Below are 25,802 nucleotides of genomic sequence, written 5' to 3'. Positions count from 1 at the left end.
TCATGACTATTGTATATAATGCTGCATTGAACATGGGGGTGCAGATATCTTTTCAAGTTAGTGTTTTTTTCCTTCAGATAAATACTCAAAAGTGGAATTGCTAAATCATATGGCAGTTCTATTTTTGATTTTTTGAGAAACCTCCATACTGTTTTTCATAGTGGCTGCACCAATTTACGTTCCCACCAACAGTGTACAAGTGTTCCCTTTTCTCTATCCTCACCAACATGTTATTTCTTCTCTTTTTGATAATAGCAATTTTAACAGATGTGAGGTGATAACTCATTGTGATTTTGATTTGCATGTCCCTGATGATTAATGATGTTGAGCATCTTTTCATCTATTACCTGTTAACCATCTATCTGTTTTCTTTGGAAAAATGTCTATTGAGATTCTCTGCCAATTTTCTTTTTTTAACGTTTTATTTATTTTTGGCTGCATTGGGTCTTTGTTGCTTCACGTGGGCTTGCTCTAGTTGTGGTGAGCAGGGCTACTCTTGTTGCGGTGCGGGGCTTCTCGTTGCAGTGGCTTCTCTTCTTGCGGAGCACGGGCTCTAGGTGTCCGGGCTCAGTAGTTGCAAGCACGCGGGCCCTAGAGCGTATGGGCTTCAGTAGTTGTGGTGCGTGGGCTCTAGAGTGCAGGCCTCTAGGTAGCCTTTTCATTAAGTTGATGGTTTCTTTTGCTTTGTAAGAAGTTTTTCAGTTTGATGTAGTCCCACTTGTTTTTTTTGCATTTATTGCCTTTGCTTTTGGTGTTAAATCCAAAAAACATTTCCAAGACTCATGTCAAGGAGCTTACCGCCTGTGTTTTCTTTTAGGAGTTCTGTTTTTTCAGGTTTTATGTTCAAGTCTTTAATACATTTTGAGTTAATTTTTGTGTATGGTATAAGATAGGGGTCCAGTTTCATTTTGTTGCATGTGGCTGTTCAGTTTTCCCAGCACCATTTATTGAAGTGACTGTCCTTTCCCCACTGTATATTCATGGGTCCTTTGTCATAAATTATTGACTATATATGCGACTAGTAAATCTTTTATAGCAGTGAGGAACATAGAATTGATGTTGAGGTAGCAAATACCTCAAGGGACCTCTTTATTTTACCTTTGTAAGTTTTCCTGTATTGCACGGGGTTCAGTAAGAGTCATTTTCAGAAATATGGATTTATCTTATATATTGAAATCAGAAGTGTGTTTCCAGTAATAAATTAATAAGAAATTAAAACCAATTTAAATCAATTCTTACTCCATAGGTACCGAAAACAAATGGAAGAAATGCAAAAGGCTTTCAATATGACAATAGTAAAACTTCAGAATACTTCAAGAATAGCAGAGGAGCAGGTTGGTCATCTTCATATGTTATTTAATTTTTATATAAATTTCCATTGAATTTTGTAGGATCTCTCTGGTAAGAAGGATAAGTAATGTTGGTTCACTTTTTCCCTGATAGCTGATGATTAAGCTGTAATGTGATGTTTTCTAGCTGTTAGCATCAGTATCTGCTCAAGAGAAAATGTTCTTGAGCATTATTTGTATTACATTTCAAGATTTGTATGTACGTGTATGTGTGTAGAAGTGCAGTGGACTTTTTGGCAACTTTGTTAAACTCTAAAATCATTTGTGGTTTTCTGTGTAGACAGTTTTATTGGTTGCAAATAAACAGCTCTATTTCTTTTTAATCCTTATACCTTTTTATTTCTTCTTTTTTCCTCTTATCTCTTGCCTAGAGCTGTACAGTGATGCAATAGGACTGATAGTGGCCATTCCCCTGTCTTGTTGATTTTAAGGGATTGAGTTCAGTATTGCAGCATTAAATGTGATGTTCATTAATAAGTTTTTATAGTGTGTTACCGTCATGAAGAAATTTTATATTTAACTTTTCTAAAAGGTTATTTGGGACTAAGGGAAGGTGAGGTGAGGTGAGGAGGCCTCAGGTTGCAGAGTTTAGTTGTATCTTACTCCCAGTTTGTGACATGTTATAATTGTGGTTCTACACACAGTTTTTCCCCACCCCTCTTTTTTTTTCTTTCTGAAATTGAGGTTTGAAAGTTGTTTACATATTCTTAGTATGAGTCCTTTATCAGAGACAGGCTTTGCAAATATTTTCTCCCAGTCCATTACTTGTTTTGTCATTCTCTTAAACATATCTTTTGAAGAGCTGAATTTAATTCGTTGAAGCCCAATTTACCTGTTTTCTCTTTGCCTAACCCAAAGTCACAAAGATTGTTTTCCTCTGTTTTCTTTTAGAATTTGCATAGTTTTAGTTTTACATTTGGTTTATGATCCATTTTAATTTTTACGTGTCACAGAGTATGGATCAAAGTTCTTTTTTTGTGAGGGAGGGGATTGAGAAACATGAATATTCCTTTCTTCCAGCATCATTTGTGGAGAGGACTGTCTTTTCTCCACTGGATTTCCTTTGCGCTTTTGATGAAAATCAATTCACCATATACATGTGGATTTGTTTCTGGAATTCTCTTCTGTTTTGTTCATCTGTATCTGTCTTTTTGCTTATACTGCACTGTTGTGATTACTGTAGCTTTATAGGAACTCTTGAAATCAGGTAGAGTGAATCCTCCAACTTTGCACTTGTCCAAAATTGTTTTGGCTAATCTGGATTTGACTAATACAGATTTTAGAATCAGCTTGTCAGTTGCTACCAAAAACAAACAAACAAACAAAAACCTGTTTGGATCTTGATTGGGTTTGTGTTGAACTTATAGATCAATTTGGAGAATTTACATGTTAATAGTATTAAGTCCTCTGACCCATGAACACAGTATTTATTTAGTTCTTCATTAACATTTTCCCTTTATATTTAACATCTGTGCTTTATGAAAGACTTGTTTAAGTACTTTTAAATAATCTTGTGTATCATTAACACTATTGGAAGTAAATCCTAATTAGAAGTGTTAACCAATTTAATAACTGTAATAACTTATCTTTTAAAACTGTCTAGAATTTCTCAGTGTTTGTCAAAAGTGAGTCAAAAGAAACAGTTTAATGAATCACATTCAGCATTTTAAAAATATGAAGTAGGATAGAAAGTACCACAGTGGATCACAGTGAGGGAAGTAAGTGAAACTTCTTGTTACAGTTTTATACATCCGCCTACTCACCCCCACATAGACAGTGGAGACTTAAAGATTACTTAAATCTAAGTTTGAAAAACTTAGGTTTAGAATAATAAATAGTTATGTAGCTATTTCATAGAGGGTCCTAAATTAGAGTGTTAGATTTCCTTGACTTCTTTCTGCCCTCTTTTCCTTCTTCCTAAATTCACTAGTTAGTTGAAATTTTCAGTATAGTCTACCTAACGTAGGTTCATGACCATGAGTATATTGCATAAGTCTCTAAAATATGCATGCAAGTGATATTTTAAATAAAGACATGTCTGTTGATTATAAAAGTTTCTAAGATTCAGAGCTGGAAAGATGGGTGTTTTTGATGAATTTCTTTTCACTGGTTGACTAGAGGATCTGTTGTAGTTTTTTGACTATGTGACATCCTAAGTTCCATCCTAATATGCTGTGAAATACAACTTTTAAAACCTTCTTGGTATGAGCCTGCTTGATATCCAGAAACATTCTTCAAAATTTTTTCAACATGTCTTTGTATTGACTGCTTTGGTTTAAAAAAAAAAAAAAAAAGCATGCTTGACAAAGTGACTATTCTGCGTATAGCTGGTTATATACTGGTTTATACATATGGAGCCCATATCAACTTGAAAAGCAGTTTATTAGCGTCTGTTAGACAATATTCTACATGGTAGCAGTGAATGGTGAAAGGTTTTTGGCTTTTGTTTTTTTTGGCTCAGGGCAGGGGAGGAAGGTTGAATAGTCTTAGATTCTTGAAGTGTTTTATGTTTTTTTTTAAAATTTCTGGTCCAAGTTTACAGTATTCATTCATTAAGAGCTTCCTATTAATATGTCCCCCTCCCCGCCCTGAGGAATTTAACAGTTTTTCCAGATTTTTTACTTGAATTTATAATGCAGTTAAAGTACACATGAAACACAAAGGAAAATAATATTTATTTCCTCCTTTATTACAGGATCAGCGGCAAACTGAAGCCATCCAGTTGCTACAGGCACAACTGACCAACATGACACAGCTTGTTTCAAATTTGTCAACAACAGTAGCAGAATTAAAACATGAGGTAATTGTTATTGATGGTATTGTAGGAAATGGTGTCATAAAGGCAGGCTTCTTATCTAAGAACTTTAATCGAAGAAGATTGTCATTTATAAAGAACTTTTTCAGAACACCAGAATATGGCATTTTAAAGTTTTGGAAATATATTAATTATCATAATCTTTTGGAAAACACGGCTTTCGTAGTTTAGGTCTAAATTACAGTTATAAAGCAATTCTGTTAAGCCTTTTGTAAACCATTGGTAGTTGCAATATATACTTCATTTTCAGTTCAAATAGGCTTATTAATTGCTTAATGAAACAAATTTTTCATTGATTTAAGCAGTATATATTGAGCTACCGGTGTGTGTGAAGCATGAGCTGTCCAGTTCTAGGTTGAAGCATACAGCAGTGAAGAGTCCCTAGCCTCACAGGGCCCTCTCACGTGGGGGAGAGAGGGAATACATACAGTAAATATATATGACGGACAGTGGGGTAGAGAGTGAAACTTGTGTGTGTGGACTGGTGGTGCTTTAAGTGTTGCTGCTTTAGCTATGGTGATGTTGGAAGGCTTGCCTGAGGAGGTGGCATTAGAACTGAGTGCTCAAGAGGAGTTAGCATCCACACAGAGCCTGGGGTCAGAACAAACTTGTTAGTAGCAGAAGTAGGGCAAAGGGCCTGTGACTAGAAACAGTGTAATGTGTTTGGGGTCAGAAAGAAAGCTGGTGTGGCTGGAGCAGAGTGAATGAGAGAAGTAAGGGTAAGAAATGAGTTTAGGAAATTGGCAGAGACCTGGTCATGTAGGCCTTTGTAGGCAATATAGAGTTTGAATTTTATTCTAATCACTGCAAGTCATTGAAAGTATTCAATAAAGAAGTAACATGGATCATCTCATTGAACACACTTTGAGAAACTCCCTGTTTGTTGCTCTGTAGAGAATTGCCTCTTAGAGACCAGCAAGAGTGGAAGTGGGGAGGAAACCAATTAAAGAGGCAATTGCAGTAGCCTGGGTGAGGTGATGTTGGCTTGGACTAGGATTTTAGAAGTGGAGAACATTGTGAAGTTGCTGAATTCAGGATATATTTTAGAGGTAGAAAGACAAGCCTTGCTGAAAGATTGGATGTGGGACATGAGGAATTAAGGGTGATCCCCAGGCTTAAATCACTGGGCAATTAGTGGTTTAGTTTTGTAAGGTGGGAAAGATAGGTAAGAGCATGATTTTTTTTTTTTTCTTACCAAGGAGAAGATAGTACAAATGAAAAAATGGAACGTATGTGGCAAAATGTTAATGATTGAAGAACATGTTAATGATTGGTGAAAGTCATATTATATTATATTCATTGTATTATACTATTTTAAAAACTTTTCCATAGGTTTGAAAATTTTTAAAGAATGGAGGGGGGAGAAGAAAAAGTAAAACATTGCCTTTGTAGTACATTTTCAAAGAGCATGCCCTGCATTTACAGTTTTGAAGCACTCTGAAAAAAAATGTTTAAAATGATTTGTCCTTTGAACTTTAGATCCCATTGTATTTTTTTCTAATATGGTTTTCAAATTATTATTATTATTAAGCCCTCTTCTCATCTCAGGTTTCAGATCGACAAAGCTATCTTGTCATATCTTTGGTTCTCTGTGTTATCTTGGGACTGATGCTTTGTATGCAGCGTTGTCGAAACACTTGTCAATTTGATGGAGATTATATTTCAAAACTTCCTAAAAGTAACCAGTATCCAAGCCCTAAAAGGTAAGTCAGCATTATATTTCAGTTTTCCTCTTATTTTTATTTTTTGGCCACTCTGCGCAGCATGTGGGATCTTACTTCCCCGACCAGGGATCGAACCCATGCCCCTTGTATTGGAAGCACGGTGTCTTAACCAAAGGACCGCCAGGGAAGTCCAGTTCCTCTTATACCTTTGAGAAATTTGAGCAAATAAAGGATACTGAGATAATTTCTTTCCCCGTATGATTATCTTGAAACCAAAATGTTAAAAACATCATTGGAACTAGTGAGATGGTCCTATGCATGCCTGGAAGGTTCTATAGACTCTAATAGAGAAAACACTGATAGTAAGTGTATAAAAACCCTTGAAATGGTTGTGAAAGATGCTTCAATGTGGAATTTAAAGGGGGAGGAGGAGAATAGGTATTCTAATACAACACCTTTTAGAGAATGATCCTTAAATTTTTTTTACATGTGTTATCAATAACTGGAGTGTTACTTTAGAGGTTAGTCCTATGTGGTATGTACAGTTCTCTAGCGTCTGTCTAGCCCCAACTACAGAGTAAATTACATGTATTTTACTCATTGTGCCCAATGTTGTTTTTTCTTAATGTTAGGTGTTTCTCTTCCTATGATGATATGAGTTTGAAAAGGAGAACTTCATTCCCACTCATCAGATCCAAGTCTCTACAATTAACTGGGAAAGAAGGTAGATTTTTGTGGATATGTACTATGTGTATAGAAATCTGAATCTAGCTTCCTTCTAGCAGAAGCATAATGTCAATGTTGTGTTCGAGACCATCTGCAACAGAACAGTGGGTATAAGTAGCCTTTGTTTGTGCGGTGTCAAAGCCACTTTACCATTTCCACACTTTAAATCTATCTTTGTTCCTAAAAGCCCAGAGGGTGGGGTGGGGGGCTTAGTGAAATTAGCCATTGGTAGCCTTATTTGCACATGCTCCTGTTTAGAAGTATTTCTTTTTAGAAAGGGGTGTTTGAGAAAGTTCAGCAGATATGGAAAACCTGAATGTGCTCCCATAGTATCCTGTGCTTATCTGCCTTCTCTTCCTGTACAGGTAGGACCCCTTTTGTCTCTAGTTTAGGTCTGTGAGGCACTTTCCGAAAAATAAATCAGGTCTTTCTCTTTTTCATAGCCCAGGGTCTATAATAGTATTCCATTGTCTAACACTTAATGAATACTTAAATTTAAATGAATGGGTGTGTACTGAGTGGTTGTTTTCCTGTATTAGTACTTTTTATAATTAGTACGGTAATTAGTGCTTATTGAGAGACTTATCTTCATAGCAATATTAAAATAACCAAATTAATGATATATTTCAACTAGTGCTTTCTTAATAATCATTGGATTCTCTTTCTTTAGGATTTAGTAACTGAGCAGCATGTTTCAATTGATTCAATCATTTAAGCAATCATTCCTGAGATTCTCTGGTTTACTGTTATCACAAAACTTTACAGACTTATGTACATGTGTGTTTACTTACGACTAGTAAATTTCATTCTAGTTCCTCCTGCCTTTTTCTTTCTCTTTTCTTCTTCTTTTGGCTGATGTGTCTTTTTATAACTGAGTTTTTTAAATGAAGTATAACTTGTACAGGAAAGTGTACTTATCGTATGTGCAGCTTGGTGGATTTTCACAAACTGAACATACCTGTGTGACCAACACCCCGACTAAGAAGCAGAACATTATCTAGCACCCCAGAAACTTCCTTGTGCTCTACACTGCCCATCCCCTCTCAGTATAGCCACTACATATTTTGATATTGTGAGATTCACCATGTCATTGAGTATAGTTGTAGTTTGTTTACTCTTATTCCTGTATAGTATCCCATTATACAAACATACATTATTCATTTACATTGGATTATTTCAGTTTGAGGCTATTACATATCTTTTGGCGAACACATGAACACACATCTGTTGGATATATACCTAGAAATGGGATTGCTGGATCATAAGATTGTGTATATGCCACCTTAGTAAATACTGCCACACAGTTTTGCAGAGTGTTGTATGAATTTGCCCTCCCGTCAGCTCTTTTTGAGAGTTCCATTTGTTCCATATCCCTATTAACATTTAATATTGTTGGTCTTTTAGCCGTTGTGGTGGGTGTATGTGCATTACTTATTTGAGCTGCGTTCATGTGATTAGGAAATATGTTGAGATGTTTTTCCTTCTCAGCATTTCTAGTCGCATTTTAAATTAGTTGAAATCCTATTTTACTATTTCTTTTCTCTATGTCACTCTTCAAAGCCAGATAGAATAGCCTTTTGTACCTGAGAATAGAATTACTTCTGTTTTAAACAACTGTGTCATCTTGGTTCATCTTTACAGTTAAAAAAGTTGAGTACAGTAGGCAGGAAGCTGGCTTTAATTCTGATTCCACTGTTTGTTAATTCATTTATTTCTTCTCCTGTTTGAATTAAATCTCTTCTTAAGGCATTTATTATAGTCTACTTTGATTTTAGCCATCCTGTACTTGCCTTATTTTTAATTCTAAGCTCAGTGAGAAGGGTCCATGTCTTATTTTGTTTTCTTACTGTAGTAAGAGACATGTAAAATTTACCATCTTGAAATTTAATTTGCTCTTAAAAATTTACTATTAAGTGTATAGTTCAGTAATGTTAAGTATATTCACAATGATGTGAAACAGATCTCGAGAACTTTTCCATTTTTTAAATCTGAAACTCTATATCCATTAAACCAATTCCTTTTTTCCTCTCCTCCCAGCCCCTGGTAACCTTCGTTGTTTTTTCTGTTTCTGTGAATTTGAATATTTTGATAAATAATATGATTCCTCTTATATGAGTTGTCTTTCTCTGACTGGCTTATTTCATTTAGCATAGTGTCCTCAAGTTTCATCCATGTTGTAGCATGTGACAGGATTTTCTTCTTTTTTAAGACTGAATAATATTCTGTTGTACAGATATAATCATGTTTTGTTTATTCATCTGTTGATGGGCATTTGGGTTGCTTCTACCTCTTGGCTATTGTGAAATAATACTGCTGTGAACATGAGTGTGCAAATAAATCTTTAAGACCTTGCTTTCAGTTCTTCTGGATATATAGTTGACCCTTGAAACAGTGCTGGAGTTAGGGGCACTGAGTCTCTGTGCAGTTGAAAATCCATGTATAATTTATAGTTCACCCTCCATATCCATGGTTCCTCCGTATCTGAGGTTCTGGATCCGCAGATTCAGCCAACCACATGTTGTGTAGTACTGTAGTATTTACTGTTGAAAAAAAATCCACGTTTAAGTTGACTCATGCAGTTCAAATCCATGTTGTTCAAGGGTCAACTATGTACTCAAATGGGATTGCTGGATCATATGGTAGTTCTATTTTTTGAAGAAACTTTACAGTGTTTGTCATAGTGGTTGCACCATTTTACAGTTCCACCAACAGTGCACAATGGTTCCAGATTTCTCCACATCCTCACCAGTACTTGTTTCCTATTTTGATAGTAGCCATCCTAATGGATGTGAGGTGATATCTCATTTTGCTTTTGATTTGTGTTTCTCTGATGATTAGTGATGTTGAGCATCTTTTCATGTGCTTGTTGGCCATTTATAAATCATCTATGAAGAAATGTCTATTCAAGTCCTTTGCTCATTTTTAAATCAGGTTATTTTTTGTTTAATTGTAAGAGTTCTATATATTCTGGATATCAATCCCTTATCAGATATATGATTTGCAGCTATATTCTCCCATTTTGTAGGTTGTGTTTTCACTCTGTTGATTGTGTCCTTTGATGGACAAAATTTTTTTAAGTTTGATGTAGTCCCATTTGTCTATTTTTGCTTTTGTTGCTTGTACTTTAAATGTCACATCCAAGAAATCATTACCAAGGCCAATGTCATGAAGTTTTCCTTCTGTGTTTTCTTCTAGGAATTTTATAGTTTTAGGTTTTATGTTTAGGTCTTAATCCATTTTCAGTTAATTTTTGTATATGATGTAAGATAAGGGTTCAACTTCATTCTTTTGCATGTAGATATCCAGTTTTCCCAGCACTATTTGTTGAAGAGACCGTTCATTCCCCATTGAGTGGTCTTGCCACCCTTGTTGAAGATTATTTGACCATTTGTGAGAGGATTTATTCCTGGGCTCCTTTTTTTTTATTCCATTGGTCTGTATGTCTCTTTATACCAGTACCACACAGTTTTGATTACTGTAACTTTGTGATGTGTTTTGAAATCAGGCAGTGTGAGTCCTCTGTTTTTATTTTTTAAAAATTGTTTTGCCTATTTAAGATCACTTGGGATTTGATATGAATTTTAGGATGCATTTCAGCAAAAGAATGCTATTAGGATTTTGATAGGGATTATGCTTAATCTATAGATCGTTTTGGTAGTATGGACATCTTGACAATATGAAGTCCTCCAGTCGTGAATGTGAGATGTCTTTCCATTTTTTTGTACCTTCTTTAATTTCCTTCATCAGTGTTTTGTAGTTTATACTTTGATTTACGTCTCTCACTTTTGTTGACCAGCCAGGTGGACCAAGATTGTTTCGATTTTTGTAAGACATTTTTATTATAAAATAAGTGAAATACAAAAAAGTGCACAAAACTGAAATGTACAACATGCAAAGTAATTATAAAGTGAACACCTGTGTAACTAACACCCAGATCAAGAAATAGAACAAGGCCAGCACTTTTGGTATTGCTCCTGTAGAGATAGCTACCTTGACTTTTGAAATAGTCATAGTCTTCATTTTCTTAATAGTTTTACCATCAATGTTTGGATTCCTCAACAATATAATTTGATTTTTACCTGGTTTTGAGCTTTTGATAAATGGAATCATACCATATATACTTTTTTGTCTTTCAGCATTCTATTTGTGAGGTTCATATACATGATTATACTTCATTTTCAATATTGTATAGTATTTCAGTAACTGACTAAATCACAATGTAGTTATCCATTGTACTGTGTTGCTTACAGTTTGGGGCTATTACAGATAATGCTGCTTGTAAACATTCCCTTTGTTTCTATACTGGCACATAGTTGCATGAGTTTCTCTAAGAATATTACCTAGATGTAAAATTGCTGGACTGTAGGGTATGCTTATCTACGAGTTATAAGATAATGGCAAACTTTTCCAAAGTGGTCATATCAGTTTATCCTTCCACCAGTACCATGAGAATTCCCATTATTCTATGTTTTTACCAGCACGCACTTAGAATTGTCAAATTGTAAAGTGTTTAACCTCATTGCAATTGTAATTTGCACTACCTGATTACTAGTGGGGCTGAGCACTTTTACTTATGCTGTTTATTCATTTGACTTTCCTGGGCATTAAAGGTTTTTGCCTGTTCTTTTACTGGGTTGTTTCTCTCTTTCATACTGGTTTATAGTTATTTTTAAGATTTGGATTCTAATTGTTAGTTGGTTAAATGTTGCAGATATCTTATTTCATGTAGATATCTATTTCACTCTTGAGACAACCTATTTTACATGGAGTCTTTTTTAAAAAAATATTTATTTATGGCTGCATTGGGTCTTAGTTGTGGCACGTGGGATCTTTCGTGGCTGTGCACAGGCTTTGTCTAGTTGCAGCAAGCGGGGGCTGCTCTTCATTGCAGTGCACAGGCTTCTCATTGCAGTGGCTTCTCTTGTTGCAGAGCACCGGCTCTAGGCATGCGGGCTTCAGTAGTTGCAGCACGCGGGCTCAGTAGTTGTGGCGCATGGGCTCAGTTGCTCCATGGCAGGTGGGATCTTCCCAGACCAGGGTTCGAACCCATGTCCCCTGCATTTGGCAGGTGGATTCTTAACCACTGCGCCACCAGGGAAGTCCCACAAGTCCCCTTTCAAATCACATTATACTACTTTGCAGGTAGTATGAATATTTTATAATAACAAAATATTCCTAATTCCTCCCTTCAATCCCTTATATAATTTGTCATTCTTTTTACTTCTATATAAGCATGTATAGTTACATAAGCATACCCAAATACATTGTTGCTATTATTGTTTTGAACAAGTTGTTATGTTATGGATTAAGAAAAGTTTTTATCTTACCTTCACTTACTCGTTCTCTGATACTCTTCCTTTTTTTATGCAGATCGGAGTTTCTGACCTGTATTATTTTCCTTTCTGAAGAACTACTTTTAACATTTCTTGCAAAAGCAGGTCTATTGGCAACAATTCGTCAATTTTAGCTTGCATCTTTGATTTTTTGAAGTTTGTATATGAAATGCCTGGGTGTAGTAATTTTGGCATTTGTCTTTCTTGGTATTCTGAGTTTCCTGGATCTGTGGTTACTGTCAGACATTAATTTGGGGAAATTCTGTCATTATTACTTACAATATTCCTTCTGTTCCATTCTCCTACTCTTTCTGTATTCTCATTACTCATATGTTACACCTTTTGTAGTTGTCCCGCGGTTTTTGGGTATTCTTTTCATTTTTTTAAAATTCGTTTTTCTCTTTACTTTTTAGTTTTGGAAATTTCTATTGTCATATCCTCAGCCTCAGTTATTCTTTGCTCAGCTGTGTTCAGTCTACTAATGAACCCATCAGAGGCAGTCTTCATTTCTGTTACTGTGTTTGATCTCTAGCATTTCTTTTTAATTCCTTTTTAGAATTTTTCTGCTTACATTATCTATCTGTTCTTGGATGTTGTCTACTTTTTTCCACTTAAGTCCTTAGTATATTAATCATGGTTTTTAAAAATTCCTGGTCTAATAATTTAAGCATTCCTTCCATATCTAATTCTGGTTCTAATGCACGTTTAGTCTTTTCAAACTGTGTTTGCCCCGTTTTAAATGCCTTATAATTTTTTGTTGAAAGGGGAGTATAATGTACAGGTGGTCCCCAACTTATGATGGTTTGACTTAATTTTTCAACTTCACGACGTGTGAAAGCAATATGCATTCAGTTAAAATAGTGCTTTGAATTTTGACCTTTCCCAGGCTAGTAATATGTAGTATGATTCTCTCATGATGCTGGGCAGTGGCAGCAAGCTCTCAGGACAGAAATGACTTTTGTGTTCCACTTGACTGTCTGGGTTCCTACTTTTCCTTCAATTGTGGCCTGGAATTACTTACTTAGTCTTGACAGCCCTTCAGTGCTGTTAGTGATTTTTTTTTAAATTCATTTAATTGCTTGAGGTTGATCTGAAAACCATTAACAACCATTCCTAGAAGTACACGTCATGTTTTTTAAAAAAGCAATTTGAATGAGATTAGTAATCTGATAGAAATGACTATTTAAAGGAATCTTTGGATACTTTTATATATTTGATGACTTTCTCAACAAATTTCTAAGACAATGTAAAAAATTATAATTCGTTGAATCATGTTATTAGTAGATTTCTGGTACATGAACTTTTATAATGAGTTTGCTACTTACAAACTTCTGCCTACATCAGACTATAAATCATTTACTTTTAGTGGGTTGAATAGGACTGAAGTCTCAGAGCACCTCTTTTATATGTGTATTTATCTTGTCAGGGTGGGGGTGGCATAGAGCTGTCGTGAATGTGCTTAAAGTAATGAAATTTCGGCAACCTAAGGCCAGTATTTCTAATTTACTCACCATGCCAGAGTGTTCATTCATTATTGCTTGATCGCTGATACTGCATATTCAAGCTATTTTAAGATTTTGGAGTTCATAGTTTTGATCGCAGTAAATCATAGTAATAAACAATTAGAAAAAACTTCTTAGACCTCTTTTTGTATGTTCCTTTAACTGGCTTTCATACAGTCACAACTGCTTGTTGCACAGTTAACCCATATTTGCAACACAGTATAGTCTTCTGGAAAAATATTCAGATGATCTATAGGTTTGGTATTAGCTTACCTGGAATGTGATTTTTCTCGTTACATATAAGAGGGTAGAGCTGGCCCAAACAAGGATCCTTACTGTGTTGGCTGATAGCTGATAGCGAACACAGTAAGTTAAAAACTTAAGTTATTTGATGATGATCAGTGAAGCCCAAAATAAGAATGGTGCCCTCTCCTAACTTATTGCTTTTGGCTTACTAATTTCAAGTGCATAAATATATGAGATATATATATATATATATATATATATATATATAAATTCATCGGTTCTGTTAAGAAAATAATCATAAAGGGATAATATAATATTTATAGTATTTAATCATAGTATAATCTACATTTTATGTCTGCTTTTTTTCTTACTTATAGTAGACCCAAATGATCTGTACATTGTAGAACCCCTCAAGTTCTCTCCAGAAAAAAAGGTAATGTTTTGTTTCCTTTTAAGTATATTGGTGTGTTATGTGGGTGTAGATGAAGAAATAGGTTGAAAGTTTTAATATAACCTTTAAGTGGTCCTTAAACTTACTGTTTATTTTCAATCATGATAATGATGTAAATGTTTACAGGGGTCAGCAAACTATGACCCATAGGCTATATATGGCCTGTGGCCTGTTTTACAGGGGCCTGAAGCCATTTTTAAAGAGTTGTAAAATAAAAAACAATATGCAGAGAGAGAGTATGTGACCTGAAAAGCCTAAAATATTTACTATCATCTGGCTTTTACAGAAAAGACTTGCTGACCCCTGGCTGATTGTCTGACATGCACTGAAAATAAAGAATGACTCAGTGTGTGTGCTAGTCCTGTAATCCTCACATCAACCTGAAGACGATACTCTCCCACTTTTTAAGTGAGAACACTGAAACTCAGAGTTTGTATCTTCTTTAAATGACTCATTAAATAGGTGGCAAAAATCAGACTGTACTTAGGCTTTTTTGGTTACAAAGTGTGTGCTTTTTCCATTTTGCCTCTTAAAGTAAGTTGTACTCATTTTGATTACAGGTAATTGTCTCCAGGTGAAAGAACTTGGCCATTAGAACTTAACTATCTTGTAACTTGGGGAGGGAATCAAACCTGTGAACCTTGGTTTTTTCATTTGGTAACCAGGGACAAAATATTGATACTCACCATTCAGGGTTAGCAAGTAAGATACACACGAAAGCAACTAGAATGATGTCTGGCACATAATAGGCATTCAGATTTTAGTTATCGCCCCCTAATCTGTATTCAGAGGTGGCAGATAAGAGTTTGACTGAGTAGTGTTTACAAAATGAAAAGGTAATTATGGTATCTGTAAAGAACATAACAGTATGTTTTGCTGTTTATAATACTCTTTTACTTTCCACCAGGAGATGGCACTTTACTCCAGTAGCTCAGCTCTCTGAATTTGGTTAGGTAACTATTGGAGGTCTAATTCCTACCCTTTCTTTTCCTTGTGTTATAGAAGAAACGCTGCAAGTACAAAACTGAAAAAATTGAGACCATAAAGCCAGCACATCCATTGCACCCTATAGCCAATGGCGACATAAAAGGAAGAAAGCCTTTTACGAACCAGAGAGATTTTTCTAATATGGGAGAAGTTTATCACTCTTCTTATAAGGGTCCTCCGTCTGAAGGAAGCTCAGAAACTTCATCACAGTCAGAAGAGTCTTATTTTTGTGGCATTTCAGCTTGCACAAGCCTGTGCAATGGACAGTCCCAAAAGACAAAAACTGAGAAGAGGGCTTTGAAACGAAGGCGGTCTAAAGTCCAAGACCAAGGAAAATTGATAAAAACTCTCATACAGACTAAGTCAGGATCATTGCCAAGCCTGCATGACATAATCAAAGGAAACAAAGAGATCACCGTGGGAACACTTGGTGTTACAGCAGTCTCGGGACATATTTAAAGTTAATCGAACTTTTCATACTGGAGACTTTTGTTGTTCTTTGAAGAACAGCCTGTGGTATTTGAAGGGTTTGGGGGAGGGAGAAAATATTACTGGGAAAAGTATTCAGAAATTATGATTCCTGCCTTTTTAAAAAGTAGGTGGGACTGTGTCAATCTTGGTTAGTGAGCTGCAGTTTTACAAGGCTGATCACTTCCTACAAGGACAATGGTAGACATTTTATAAAGATTTTTTTCACAGATTAATTACTGGGACAAAAGTAATTCGGAAGCCCAGTTCCTTGGGTGGGATAGGAATGAAAGCCTAAACCTCTTCCTTTAGCTTTGTTCCTACTTCTTGCACCTTCCCATATTTATGTGCCTTTTGTCTATTTATAATGCCACTGGAAGAGGAGGGAGAACTTTTCCTGTCATTTGATTTCTTTTATAACTTTGTTAGTTTTTTTGAAGCTGCAAACACTACAAGGCTTTAATGTGATCTGCGCCTGGAGTTCAGTAAAGATCAGTAAAGACAGTGTAAAGATCCTAAAGACTTGGCCAACTAGACCTCTGTTTAGCAAACTCACTTGAAACAGACACTTGATGGAATTTTTACATCTGTTCTTTTAAGTTAAGTGGTGATGCTTTTGATGTTATTTTCATTTAACTTATTCACACTAGTTTTCTTTGGTTACTAATTCAATGAGAAGGGGAAGAAAAAAACGACAGGATCTTTTCTTGAAAATAACTAGTACTTGCAAATAATTGTTTTATAAACTTACCTTTTAAACACATTTAGCCACTTTTAAGGGTTTTCTTTAGCTACATTACATTTTCAACCTTCACAATAAGCACTAATCCTCCCAACTTTCAGATCACTGTTTTCTCTTACAAATGGAAAATTCAAAGGTTTGTCAAATGAGTCCAGGTCTCATAATCACTGCCTATGTATGTATGCACAGAACCAGCTAGTGAGTTTGTCAAGCCTTGTCTAATTGGTCAAGTCTAAAGGGATTAATTCCTTGATGTTTGCTTTGTACTGGCTACAAATGTGCAGAGATATACATGTGTGATGTCAATGGGTTTGTCTTTGTCTTTTTTCTTTAAAAATAATTGGCAGTGACTGTATTTGAATCAAATGATTTCTTAAGTATGTGTTTGTACAGTAATGAGTGAAAGTGGAAAGTTTCTTTTTGAAAGGGAGAGAATTGACCGTTTTGTGTTGCAAGATTTAAGTTATTGAGCACTTTTAGTAATAACTGTTTTTAAACTTGTCTAATACCTTTCTGGGGGTATTGTTTGTAATGTGACTTATTTAAAGCCTCTTTTGTTTAAGTTGCTGCTTTAGGTTAACAGTATGTTTTAGATGATTTAAAATTTTTTCCAATCTGTACAATTAGCCATTCAGAGCAAGAGGGCCTGATTGTATAGAAACCCATTGAAAAGAGGTCCAGATGAGAGCAGAGGTAGAGCAGGAAGTTACACCATCTGTGTGCAGCATCCAGGGTTGTGGAAAGAAGACTTTCAATATGTAACTACGGAGCTGTAGTGCCATTAGAAACTGTGAATTTCCAAATAAATCTGAACACTTGTCTTTGTTAATTACTGGCTCTTCTGTTCTTTGAAGGAGAACTTTTACAAACTTGTTACTCTGAACAAATTTGTTTTTGCCACTTTTAAAGTTAAATACAGCAGCATCCTGTTAAATAATCACATTTCAGCCAACTACAAACTGATTGAACTTTGACAAACATTTTGTTCCCTATACAGTCAGAATTTCACCATTTCAAACACTGAAATGAGAGTTTTGAATATTTAGTAGACTACGTTTATGTGCTTTTCTCTTATTAGGTGCCATCTTTAAGACTACTAATTGTTAATTTTTTCCATATATAAACATAGCATAACATTTTACAATTTGGGGTTTATTTTCCCTCTCTGAGATTATACTTACATGAGGGGAAAACATGAAAATTCTTGCCAATAATAGATTTGTGACTGGCGAGAAGCAAAGCTATACGTGTGTGTGTATGTGTGTGTGTGTGTGTGTGTGTGTGTGTGTGTATATATATATATATATATATGTAATAGGCTTTCAATGTTCCTTGGTAGTCAACTTTATTTCTTCTAATATTAAGTAAAGCATTAAAACAGTAAGAAATAAGAAGAAACGAAGGGATCTGTAAGAGCAAGAACACAAAGTAAAGTTCTTTTAATTGGATTTTTAAAAATAGTTATATAATTTGAGGAATGAAATTCTTTTATAAGGTAAGGTTTGCACAGAAAGACAGCTGTTCTCTATTCTCTGCCACTACACGTCCCCCACACCCCAGCCTTTCCCCCATCAAGGGTTCCTTGCTCCCCAGCAGCAACCATTTTCAACTCTGTGTCTCCAGTTACTGTGCTTATTTTGCCACTTACTGATTTGCCAGTTTTTGATGTGTCCCCAGTGTGAATATATAAACTTGTCGGCATGAATATGAAGTAGATATAAACTTACATTTGTTAACCTGGTTGAACAAATTTAAGATCACAGTATAATAAGCAACATGTCTATTTAGAAATACGTTTTAACTCTCTATTTCATAGAACAAAGTTACTTAAAAACCTCATGCTTTTCCCCAACTTTTTAACTTGAGAAGTTTCAAATCCATAGAAAACGTGAATTCCCATGCACCGTTACCCAGGTTCAACAATTAGCATTTGTAGTTTTCTTTTTATACATACATACACATGTATTAAACACATTTTTTGGCTGAGCCCTTTGAAAGTTAAAAGATATCATGCTCTTAACCCCTAAATACTTACGCATGTATTTTCTAAGAATAAGAACATTCACCTACATGACCATAATACTAGTATCACACCTGAGAGTCAGTAATTCCCTAATATCTAATACACACTCCATGATCAGATTTCTCCACAGGTCCACATGCATACTCTTTCCTTCCTTTTCCTTTCCTTCTTTCTTTACCAAGGGCCAGTCAAGTTTCACTTGGTTTCATTGTCTAGTTTCTTTTAAAATGTACAGATTGCTTTATGACTTTGCATGTCTTCCTTGTGTAAGGGCCATACTTATTTTCTCTGAATCATTCCAGTTTTAGTGTCTGAGCTACCAAAGTGGCTATTAAGAGCTTCTCTAGTGATGTATCAACAGTGTCACTATAAATTTTATCCCAACCCACAAGTATTCATTTATACGACATTAAGACATTAAAAAAAATCCTATTGGAACATGTATTATACTACTCCACTGCACTGTACTCCACTTAGTCTATTACTTTCAAAATTAATCTTTAGAATATTTGTTTACAACAGTTCATCACTTGCATTTGTAAGGTCATACACCCTAGACTACCAACTTTGCATTCCATTTTTTTGACAAATCAGATATTGACAACCCAAACAAATACCTTCTGTTATAAAACTTGTAAAATAAGTCTTTTTGAGCAAACAGAAGCATTTGTGATTTTTAAGTTTATAAGGGATAAAAACCAAGTTTTCCACCCAGAATAGTTCCCCATGTAGGCGGTGTACTATCCCACTTAAGAGCAGGTGTTTAAATCAGACTGCCTAGTTTCATATTTGTTCTCTATCTCGAGTTTGGCTTTAGACAAAATCACAATCAGTCATAATCTCATTAAGCATCAGATTTCTCACCTGTAAATATGTGTAACAGCACCTATTTCAGATAATTGTTCTGAAGATCAGTCATACTTACACATGTAAAACTATCATGTGCCTAGCATGTAGTACACACAATGTTAGCTATTAATGTTTTGATGCTCAAAGTGAGATCTCATCCCTTTGTCTCTGAGCATCAACCAGCAGGTGTAAGACTGTCCTCTCCAGCCTCAGTCTACAACCACCATCCATTAGCAGGGTCAGCAGGGAGCTTTGAGCTGAATGTGCTCTGAGTAAGATTCCACCCTCAGTGCTTCCATCGCAGGCATCAATAAGTCACTCCAGAGCTCTGCAGGGCCCCTGGAAAGACCTTGCTACCCCTTGTTATAAGGCCTTGCCACAATTTTATGCCTCAAAACCATTAAGGCAAATTTCATATGCCTTTGATTCCTATTAATTTTATCACCACAAGAAACCCCATATGGCTCTTCACATCCTTCTTTCTGGACCCATGTTCCTTCACCAACGCCTAAAAACACTTCCCCTGTGCCCTCTGGAACTCAAAAGTCAGTCATCAGTAAAATTTCCTAAATCTTTAACTTCTTTCAACCTTCTCTTCACCTCCTTATTCTAATTGAAACTACTTTCCTTGAATTCTTTCCAGGAGGTCACTTTTTTTCTTCCTGACTGCCTCATACCACTCGACCTAGAGGTAGAATAGATGGTCTCCTTAATCTTCAGTGCCTAAAACGCCTCACTTTGTATCTTATATTGACAAACTCTAGCATCTACTCTTTCTCCTTGTTGCAAGTGAACCCCTGTTTTCTCTCACCCTCTCTCATCTTCATTCATGGGGTCACTGTCATTCTAATACTGTTTCTGTCATAATCCTTGATTTCAATGTCTACACATTATTTTTTCTAGTTTCTCACTTCTTTGCCTTCTTTCCCCTAAGATCTTGTTCTCCAGCCTGTATCAGCCACTTACTCCCATGATTAAATCCTAGTGTTTATCACTGTCAATATCCATAATCCTTAATACCATTTTCAAGCACCCAACTCTGAACACCACCTCCTATTTTTCTAGCTCATGTCCCCTCACACCCTAACTCTAACAATTCTTCGATTTCACCGAATCCTACAGTTCATTGGTCATACTGATAAGAACAGAGTAAAGGGACAAAGTAGGTGATTAAATAGATAATCCCACTAAGGGAACATAAGAAAAATGTATGGGAGACCCCTGTAAGTTAATGATCACTCAAGAAAGCAGGTTTGCCTAACACAAAACCAAGCAGGCTTCCTTAAAAACAAAACCATGCAATAGTCATGAGACATGCCCTAAAACAATAAAACGATGATGGCTTTCTTAAGTTCCCTTTACACCCTGGTCTTTCTTGTCCCACTCCCAAATCACTTTTCTTTCACTCAAAAGAAAGTTCTCTTTCCTATAGGGGAGGGAAAAAAATGACACTCTCAAAATATTTTCAAATGAACCTTATTCTTCATTAGGGCAAAGGCAATGCTTCCTACCTTTGTCCTTGACTTCCAAGAATGGGTGAATGATGGACTTCCCTTTTACCATTTCAACTCAACACCCTTAAAAGTCAACAGCAATGGAAGAGGAATCAAGATGGTGGGGCAGTAGGATGTGGAGCTTACCTCTTCCCACAGATACAGCAAAAACACATCTATAAGTGGAACGATTCACACACAACATCTACTGAATGCTGGCAGAAGACCTCAGACTTCCAAAAGGGCAAGAAAACCTCCATGTAACCGGGTAGGACAAAAGAAAAAAGAAAAAAAAGAGAAAGAATTGGGACAGGACCTTCACCCCAGGGAGGGAGATGTGAAGGAGGAAAGGTTCCCCCACCATGGGAAACCCCCTCAATGGTGGGGAGACCAGCCTGGATGGAGGGGGAGCCATAGAGCCTCGGAGGAGACTGCAGCAATCAGTTTGTGGAAGGACCTGCACAGATGGTTAGTACCTCTGCCCTGTGCTCCCCAGCCTGGGACACTTGTATGCTGGTGTGGGCGGGGCTGGGTGCTGAAGCTCGAGCTTCAGGTGTCAGACCCAGGGATAGGACCAGGGTTAGCTGCATGCAGACAGCCTGAAAAGGTTGGAGAGTGACAACTGAGTGTGCACTCAGAAGAGACCTGGGCCCGCCAGAGAGGCAAAACACCACTGTTGGGGGGGCACTTGAGAAGACGGGCAGGACCGCCATAGGAGTTTCTTTTCCTACCTGTGGGCTCTCAGGCAACAAGGCACCACTTACACAAGTTCTGGGGGCAGGTGCAAGCTGCTGCCACCATCTTGGGCTCCAGAGACAGACATGGGCCACTGCCACAGCTAGGGGACCGGCAAGCAGGTGCCACTTGCTGTCCTGGCGGGGGGAGTTGCACAGCCCGCCACTACCACTGTGAGACCCGTGGGTGGGCACCGATTGCTGCCACCACCATATGGGGAGCACGCACAGGCCATGAGCAGGCACCAACTGCTGTTCCTACTGTCCTGCAAGTAGGTAGGTTATTGCTGCCACTAAGAGACATAACAGCAGGGGCCATCTGCTGCCCCTACTGTCCTGGGACTGCATGGGCCACTGCTGCCACTGGGAGACCCGGGAGCGGGTGCTGATCAATGCCCCCGCCATACCAGGAGTGTGCACAGGCCACCATGCCTGCACACGTCATATCAAGAGGATAAGAGCCAGCACACACACTGTGGAAAGAGGCAACAATGATCCAAACTAAAAGCAGCCCCTTGATTCCAGACAAGATGGCAGGGCTAGAAGGACGTGAACTCATCTCCTCTCAGTAAAACACCAAAATTACAACTAACAACTTAATTACCATTGACAAAAAAGACTGGAACCCACCAGAAAAGATACTTCACATCCAAAGACAAAGAAGAAGCCACAACAAGACGGTAGGAGGGGCACCTCCACGATATAAGACAGATTCCATACCCGCCAGCTGGGCAACCCACAAACTGGACAATAATTATATTGCAGAGGTTCTCCCACAGGAGTGAGTTCTAAGCCTCATGTCAGGCTCCCCAGCCTGAGGGTCTGGCCACAGTAGGAGGAGCCCCCAGAGCACTTGGCTTTGAAGGCCAGTAGGGCTTGAGTGCAGGAGTTCCAGAGGACTGGGGGAAACGGAGGTTCCACTTTTGGAGGGTGCACACAAGATTTTACGTGCACTGGGACCCAGCACAAAGCAGTGACTCCATAGGAGCTTGGGCTAGACCTACCTGCGGGTCTTGGAGGGTCTCCTGGTGAGGCGTGGGTCAGCTGTGGCTCACTGAGGGCAAGGACACTGGTGGCGGAAGTCCCAAGGAATATTAATCGGCATGAGATTTCCTGGAGGTCTCCATTTTGGCACCGAGACCCCAACCCCACCCAACAGCCTGCAGGCTTAAGTGCTGGGATGACTACAGGCCAAACAAACATCAGGGGGGAACACAGCCCCACCCATCCGCTGACAGGCACCTAAAGTTGTACTGAGCTCACAGTCACCTCTAAATACACCCCTTGACGTGGCCCTGCCCACCAGAGGGACAAAACCCAGCACCACCCACCAGTGGGCAGGCACCAGTCCTTCCCACCAGGAACCCTGCACAAGCCTCTGGACCAACCTCACCCACCAGGGGACAGACACCAGAAGCAAGAGGAAATACAATCCTTCAGCCTGCATAAAGGAGACCACAAACACAGAAAATTAGACAAAGTGAGATGGCAGAGAAATATGTTCCAGACAAAGAAACAAGATAAAACCCCAGAAGAACTAAGTGAAGTGGAGATAGGCAATCTACCTGAAAAAGAATTCAGAGTAATGATAGTAAAGATGATCCAATATCTCAGAAAAAGAATGGAGGCACAGACTGAGAAGATGCAAGAAATGTATAACAAAGATCTAGAAGGTTTAAACAATAAACAAACAGATGAATAATACAATAATTGAAATGAAAAACACACTGGAAGGAACCGATACCAGAATAAATAAGGCAAAAGAAGGAATAAGTGAGCTGAAAAACATAGTGGTGGAAACCACCGCTGCAGAACAGAAAAAAGAAAATAGAACGAAAAGAAATAAGGACAGTCTTAGAGACCACTGGGACAACATTAAACACACAAACATTCACATTATAGGGGGCCCAGAAGGAAGAGAGAGAGAGAAAGGGCCCGAGAATATTTGAAGAGATTATAACCAGAAACTTACCTAACATGAGAAAGGAAACACTCGAGTCTAGGAAGGAGAGAGAGTCCCATGCAGGATAAACCCAAGGAGGAACACGTCAAGACATGTATTAAGCAAACTGACAAAAATTAAAGACAAAAAAATATTGAGAGCAACAAGGGAAAAGCAACAAATTGCAAGGGAATCTCTATAAGGTTATCAGCTGAATTTTCAGCAGAAACCCTGCAGGCCAGAAGGGAGTGGCACAATATATTTAAAGTGATGAAAAGGAAAAACCTAAAACCAAGAATACTTTACCCAGCAAGGCTCTCATTCAGATTTGACGGAGAAATCAAAAGCTTTACAGAAAAGCAAAAGCTAAGAGAATTCAGCACCACCAAACCAGCTTTACCATGAATGCTAAAGGAATTTCTCTAGGAGGAAAAGAAAAGGCTACAACTAAAAACAAGAAAATTACAAATGAAAAAGCTCACCAGTAAAGGCAAACAAAGTAAAGGTATGAAATCATCCGCACACAAATATGATATCAAAACCAGCGATCATGAGGAGAGTACAAATGCAGGATATTGGAAATACATTTGAAATTAAGAGATAAGCAACTTAAAACTATCTTGTATCTATACAGACTGCTATATCAAAACTTCATGGGAACTTCAAACCAAAAATCTACAATAGATAGACACAGAAAAAAGAAAAACCCATCCAAACACAACACTAGAGATAGTCATCAAATCAAGAGAGGAAGGGAAGAGAAAAGACCTACAAAAGCACATCCAAAACAATTAACAAAATGGCAATAAGAACATACATATCAATTACCTTAAATGTAAACGGATTAAGTGCTCCAACCAAGAGATATAGAATGGCTGAATGGATACAAAAACAAGACCCGTATATTTACTGTCTACAAGAGACCCACTTCAGATCTTAGGGACACATACGGACTGAAAGTAAGGGGATGGAAAAAATGTGTTCCATGCAAATGGAAATTAAAACAAAGTTGGAGTAACAATACTCATATGTTTACTCATAAAGTAATCAATATTTTTTAAAATAAAGACTTACAAGAGAGAAAGAATAATGATTAAGGGATCAATCCAAGAAGAAGATATAACAAATGTAAATATATATGCACCTAACATAGGAGCACTTCAACATAAGGCAAATGCTAACAGCCATAAAAGGAGAAAATCAATAGTAACACAGTAATAGTGGGGGATTTAACACCCAACTTTCATCAACAGACAGGTCATCCAGACAGAAAAATCAATAAGGAAACACAGGCCTTAAATGACACATAAGACCAGATGGGCTTAACTGATATTTATAGAACATTCCATCTGAAAGCAGCAGAATATACATTTGTCTCAAGTGCACATGGAACATTCTCCAGAATAGGTCACATCTGCGCTAAAAGTCAAGCCTCAGTAAATGTAAGAAAATTGAAACCATATCAACTATCTTTTCCGACAACAACACTGAGATTAGAAATCAATCAGAAGGAAGAAAAATATAAAAACCACAGACACATAGAGGCTAAAGAATATGTTACTAAACAAGCAATGGGTCACTGAAGAAATCAAAGAGGAAATCACAAAATACCTAGAGACAAATGGCAATGAAAACACAACAAACCAAAACCTAATCATGGGATGCAGCAAAAGCAGTTCTAAGAGGAAAGTTTATAGCAGTACAATCTTACCTCAGGAAACAAGAAAAATTTCAAATAAACAACCTAACCTTACACCTAAACCAACTAGAGAAATAAGAACAAACAAAACCCAAAGTTAGTTAAGGAAAGAAATCATAAAGACCAGAGCAGAAATAAATGAAATAGAGACATGACAAAGATCAATGAAACTAAAAGCTGGTTCTTTGAAAAGATAAACAAAATTGATAAACCTTTAGCCAGACTCATCAAGAAAAAACGGGAGAGAGCTCAAATCAACAAAATTAGAAATGAAAAAGGAGAAGTTACAACTTACACCACAGAAATACAAAGGATAAGAGACTTTTATAAGCAACTATATGCCAATAAAATGGACAACGTAGAAGAAATGGACAAATTCTTAGAAAGGTACACCTTTCCAAGACTGAACCAGGAAGAAATAGAAAACATGAACAGACCAATCACAAACACTGAAATTAAAACTGTGATTAAAAAACTTCCAACAAACCCAAGTCCAGGACCAGATGGCTTCACAGGCAAATTTTATCAAACATTTAGAGAAGAGTTAACACCCATCCATTTGGAACTCCTCCAAAAAAATCGCACAGGAAGGAACACTCCCATTCTATGAGGCCACCAATACGCTGATATCAAAACAAAACAAATATACCACAAAAAAAGAGAATTACAGGCCAATATCACTAACGAAAATAGAGGCAAACATCTTCAACTAAATGCCAGCAAACCGACTCCAACAATTTGGTGAAAGGATCATACACCACACTCAACTGGGATTTTTC

The 25,802-nt window shown here is 37.1% G+C and overlaps 1 protein-coding gene and 1 non-coding gene across 6 annotated transcripts in view; one reads left to right on the top strand and one right to left on the bottom strand.

Moving 5' to 3' along the window:
* SUCO (SUN domain containing ossification factor) overlaps positions 1 to 17,112 on the top strand; it is a 75,344-nt gene extending 58,232 nt beyond the window's left edge. For 2 of the 5 annotated variants that reach the window (XM_029228424.1, XM_029228423.1), the window contains exons 19-24: positions 1,247 to 1,334; positions 4,045 to 4,149; positions 5,713 to 5,867; positions 6,461 to 6,552; positions 14,013 to 14,068; positions 15,089 to 17,112. In XM_029228424.1, coding sequence (XP_029084257.1) covers positions 1,247 to 1,334; positions 4,045 to 4,149; positions 5,713 to 5,867; positions 6,461 to 6,552; positions 14,013 to 14,068; positions 15,089 to 15,532 — 940 coding nt within the window. In that variant the 3' untranslated portion in view covers positions 15,533 to 17,112. Of the gene's footprint in view, positions 1 to 1,246; positions 1,335 to 4,044; positions 4,150 to 5,712; positions 5,868 to 6,460; positions 6,553 to 6,828; positions 6,997 to 14,012; positions 14,069 to 15,088 lie in introns of those variants that run through there. The other 3 variants (XM_029228426.1, XM_029228425.1, XM_029228427.1) reach the window with 2 other exon arrangements.
* A 1,419-nt stretch (positions 17,113 to 18,531) lies between these two features.
* LOC114900097 lies at positions 18,532 to 18,636 on the bottom strand. The gene has a single exon (XR_003794719.1). It is a non-coding gene; the product is annotated as a U6 spliceosomal RNA (small nuclear RNA).
* Between the last annotated feature and the right edge of the window lie 7,166 nt (positions 18,637 to 25,802).

The sequence above is a fragment of the Monodon monoceros genome, unplaced genomic scaffold, assembly GCF_005190385.1.
Source record: "Monodon monoceros isolate NGI ecotype Baffin Bay Population unplaced genomic scaffold, NGI_Narwhal_1 Super_Scaffold_18, whole genome shotgun sequence".
Taxonomy (NCBI): Eukaryota; Metazoa; Chordata; class Mammalia; order Artiodactyla; family Monodontidae; genus Monodon; species Monodon monoceros.
Note: the sequence above shows the minus strand (reverse complement) of the source record. Positions and strands in the feature narration are given on the sequence as shown.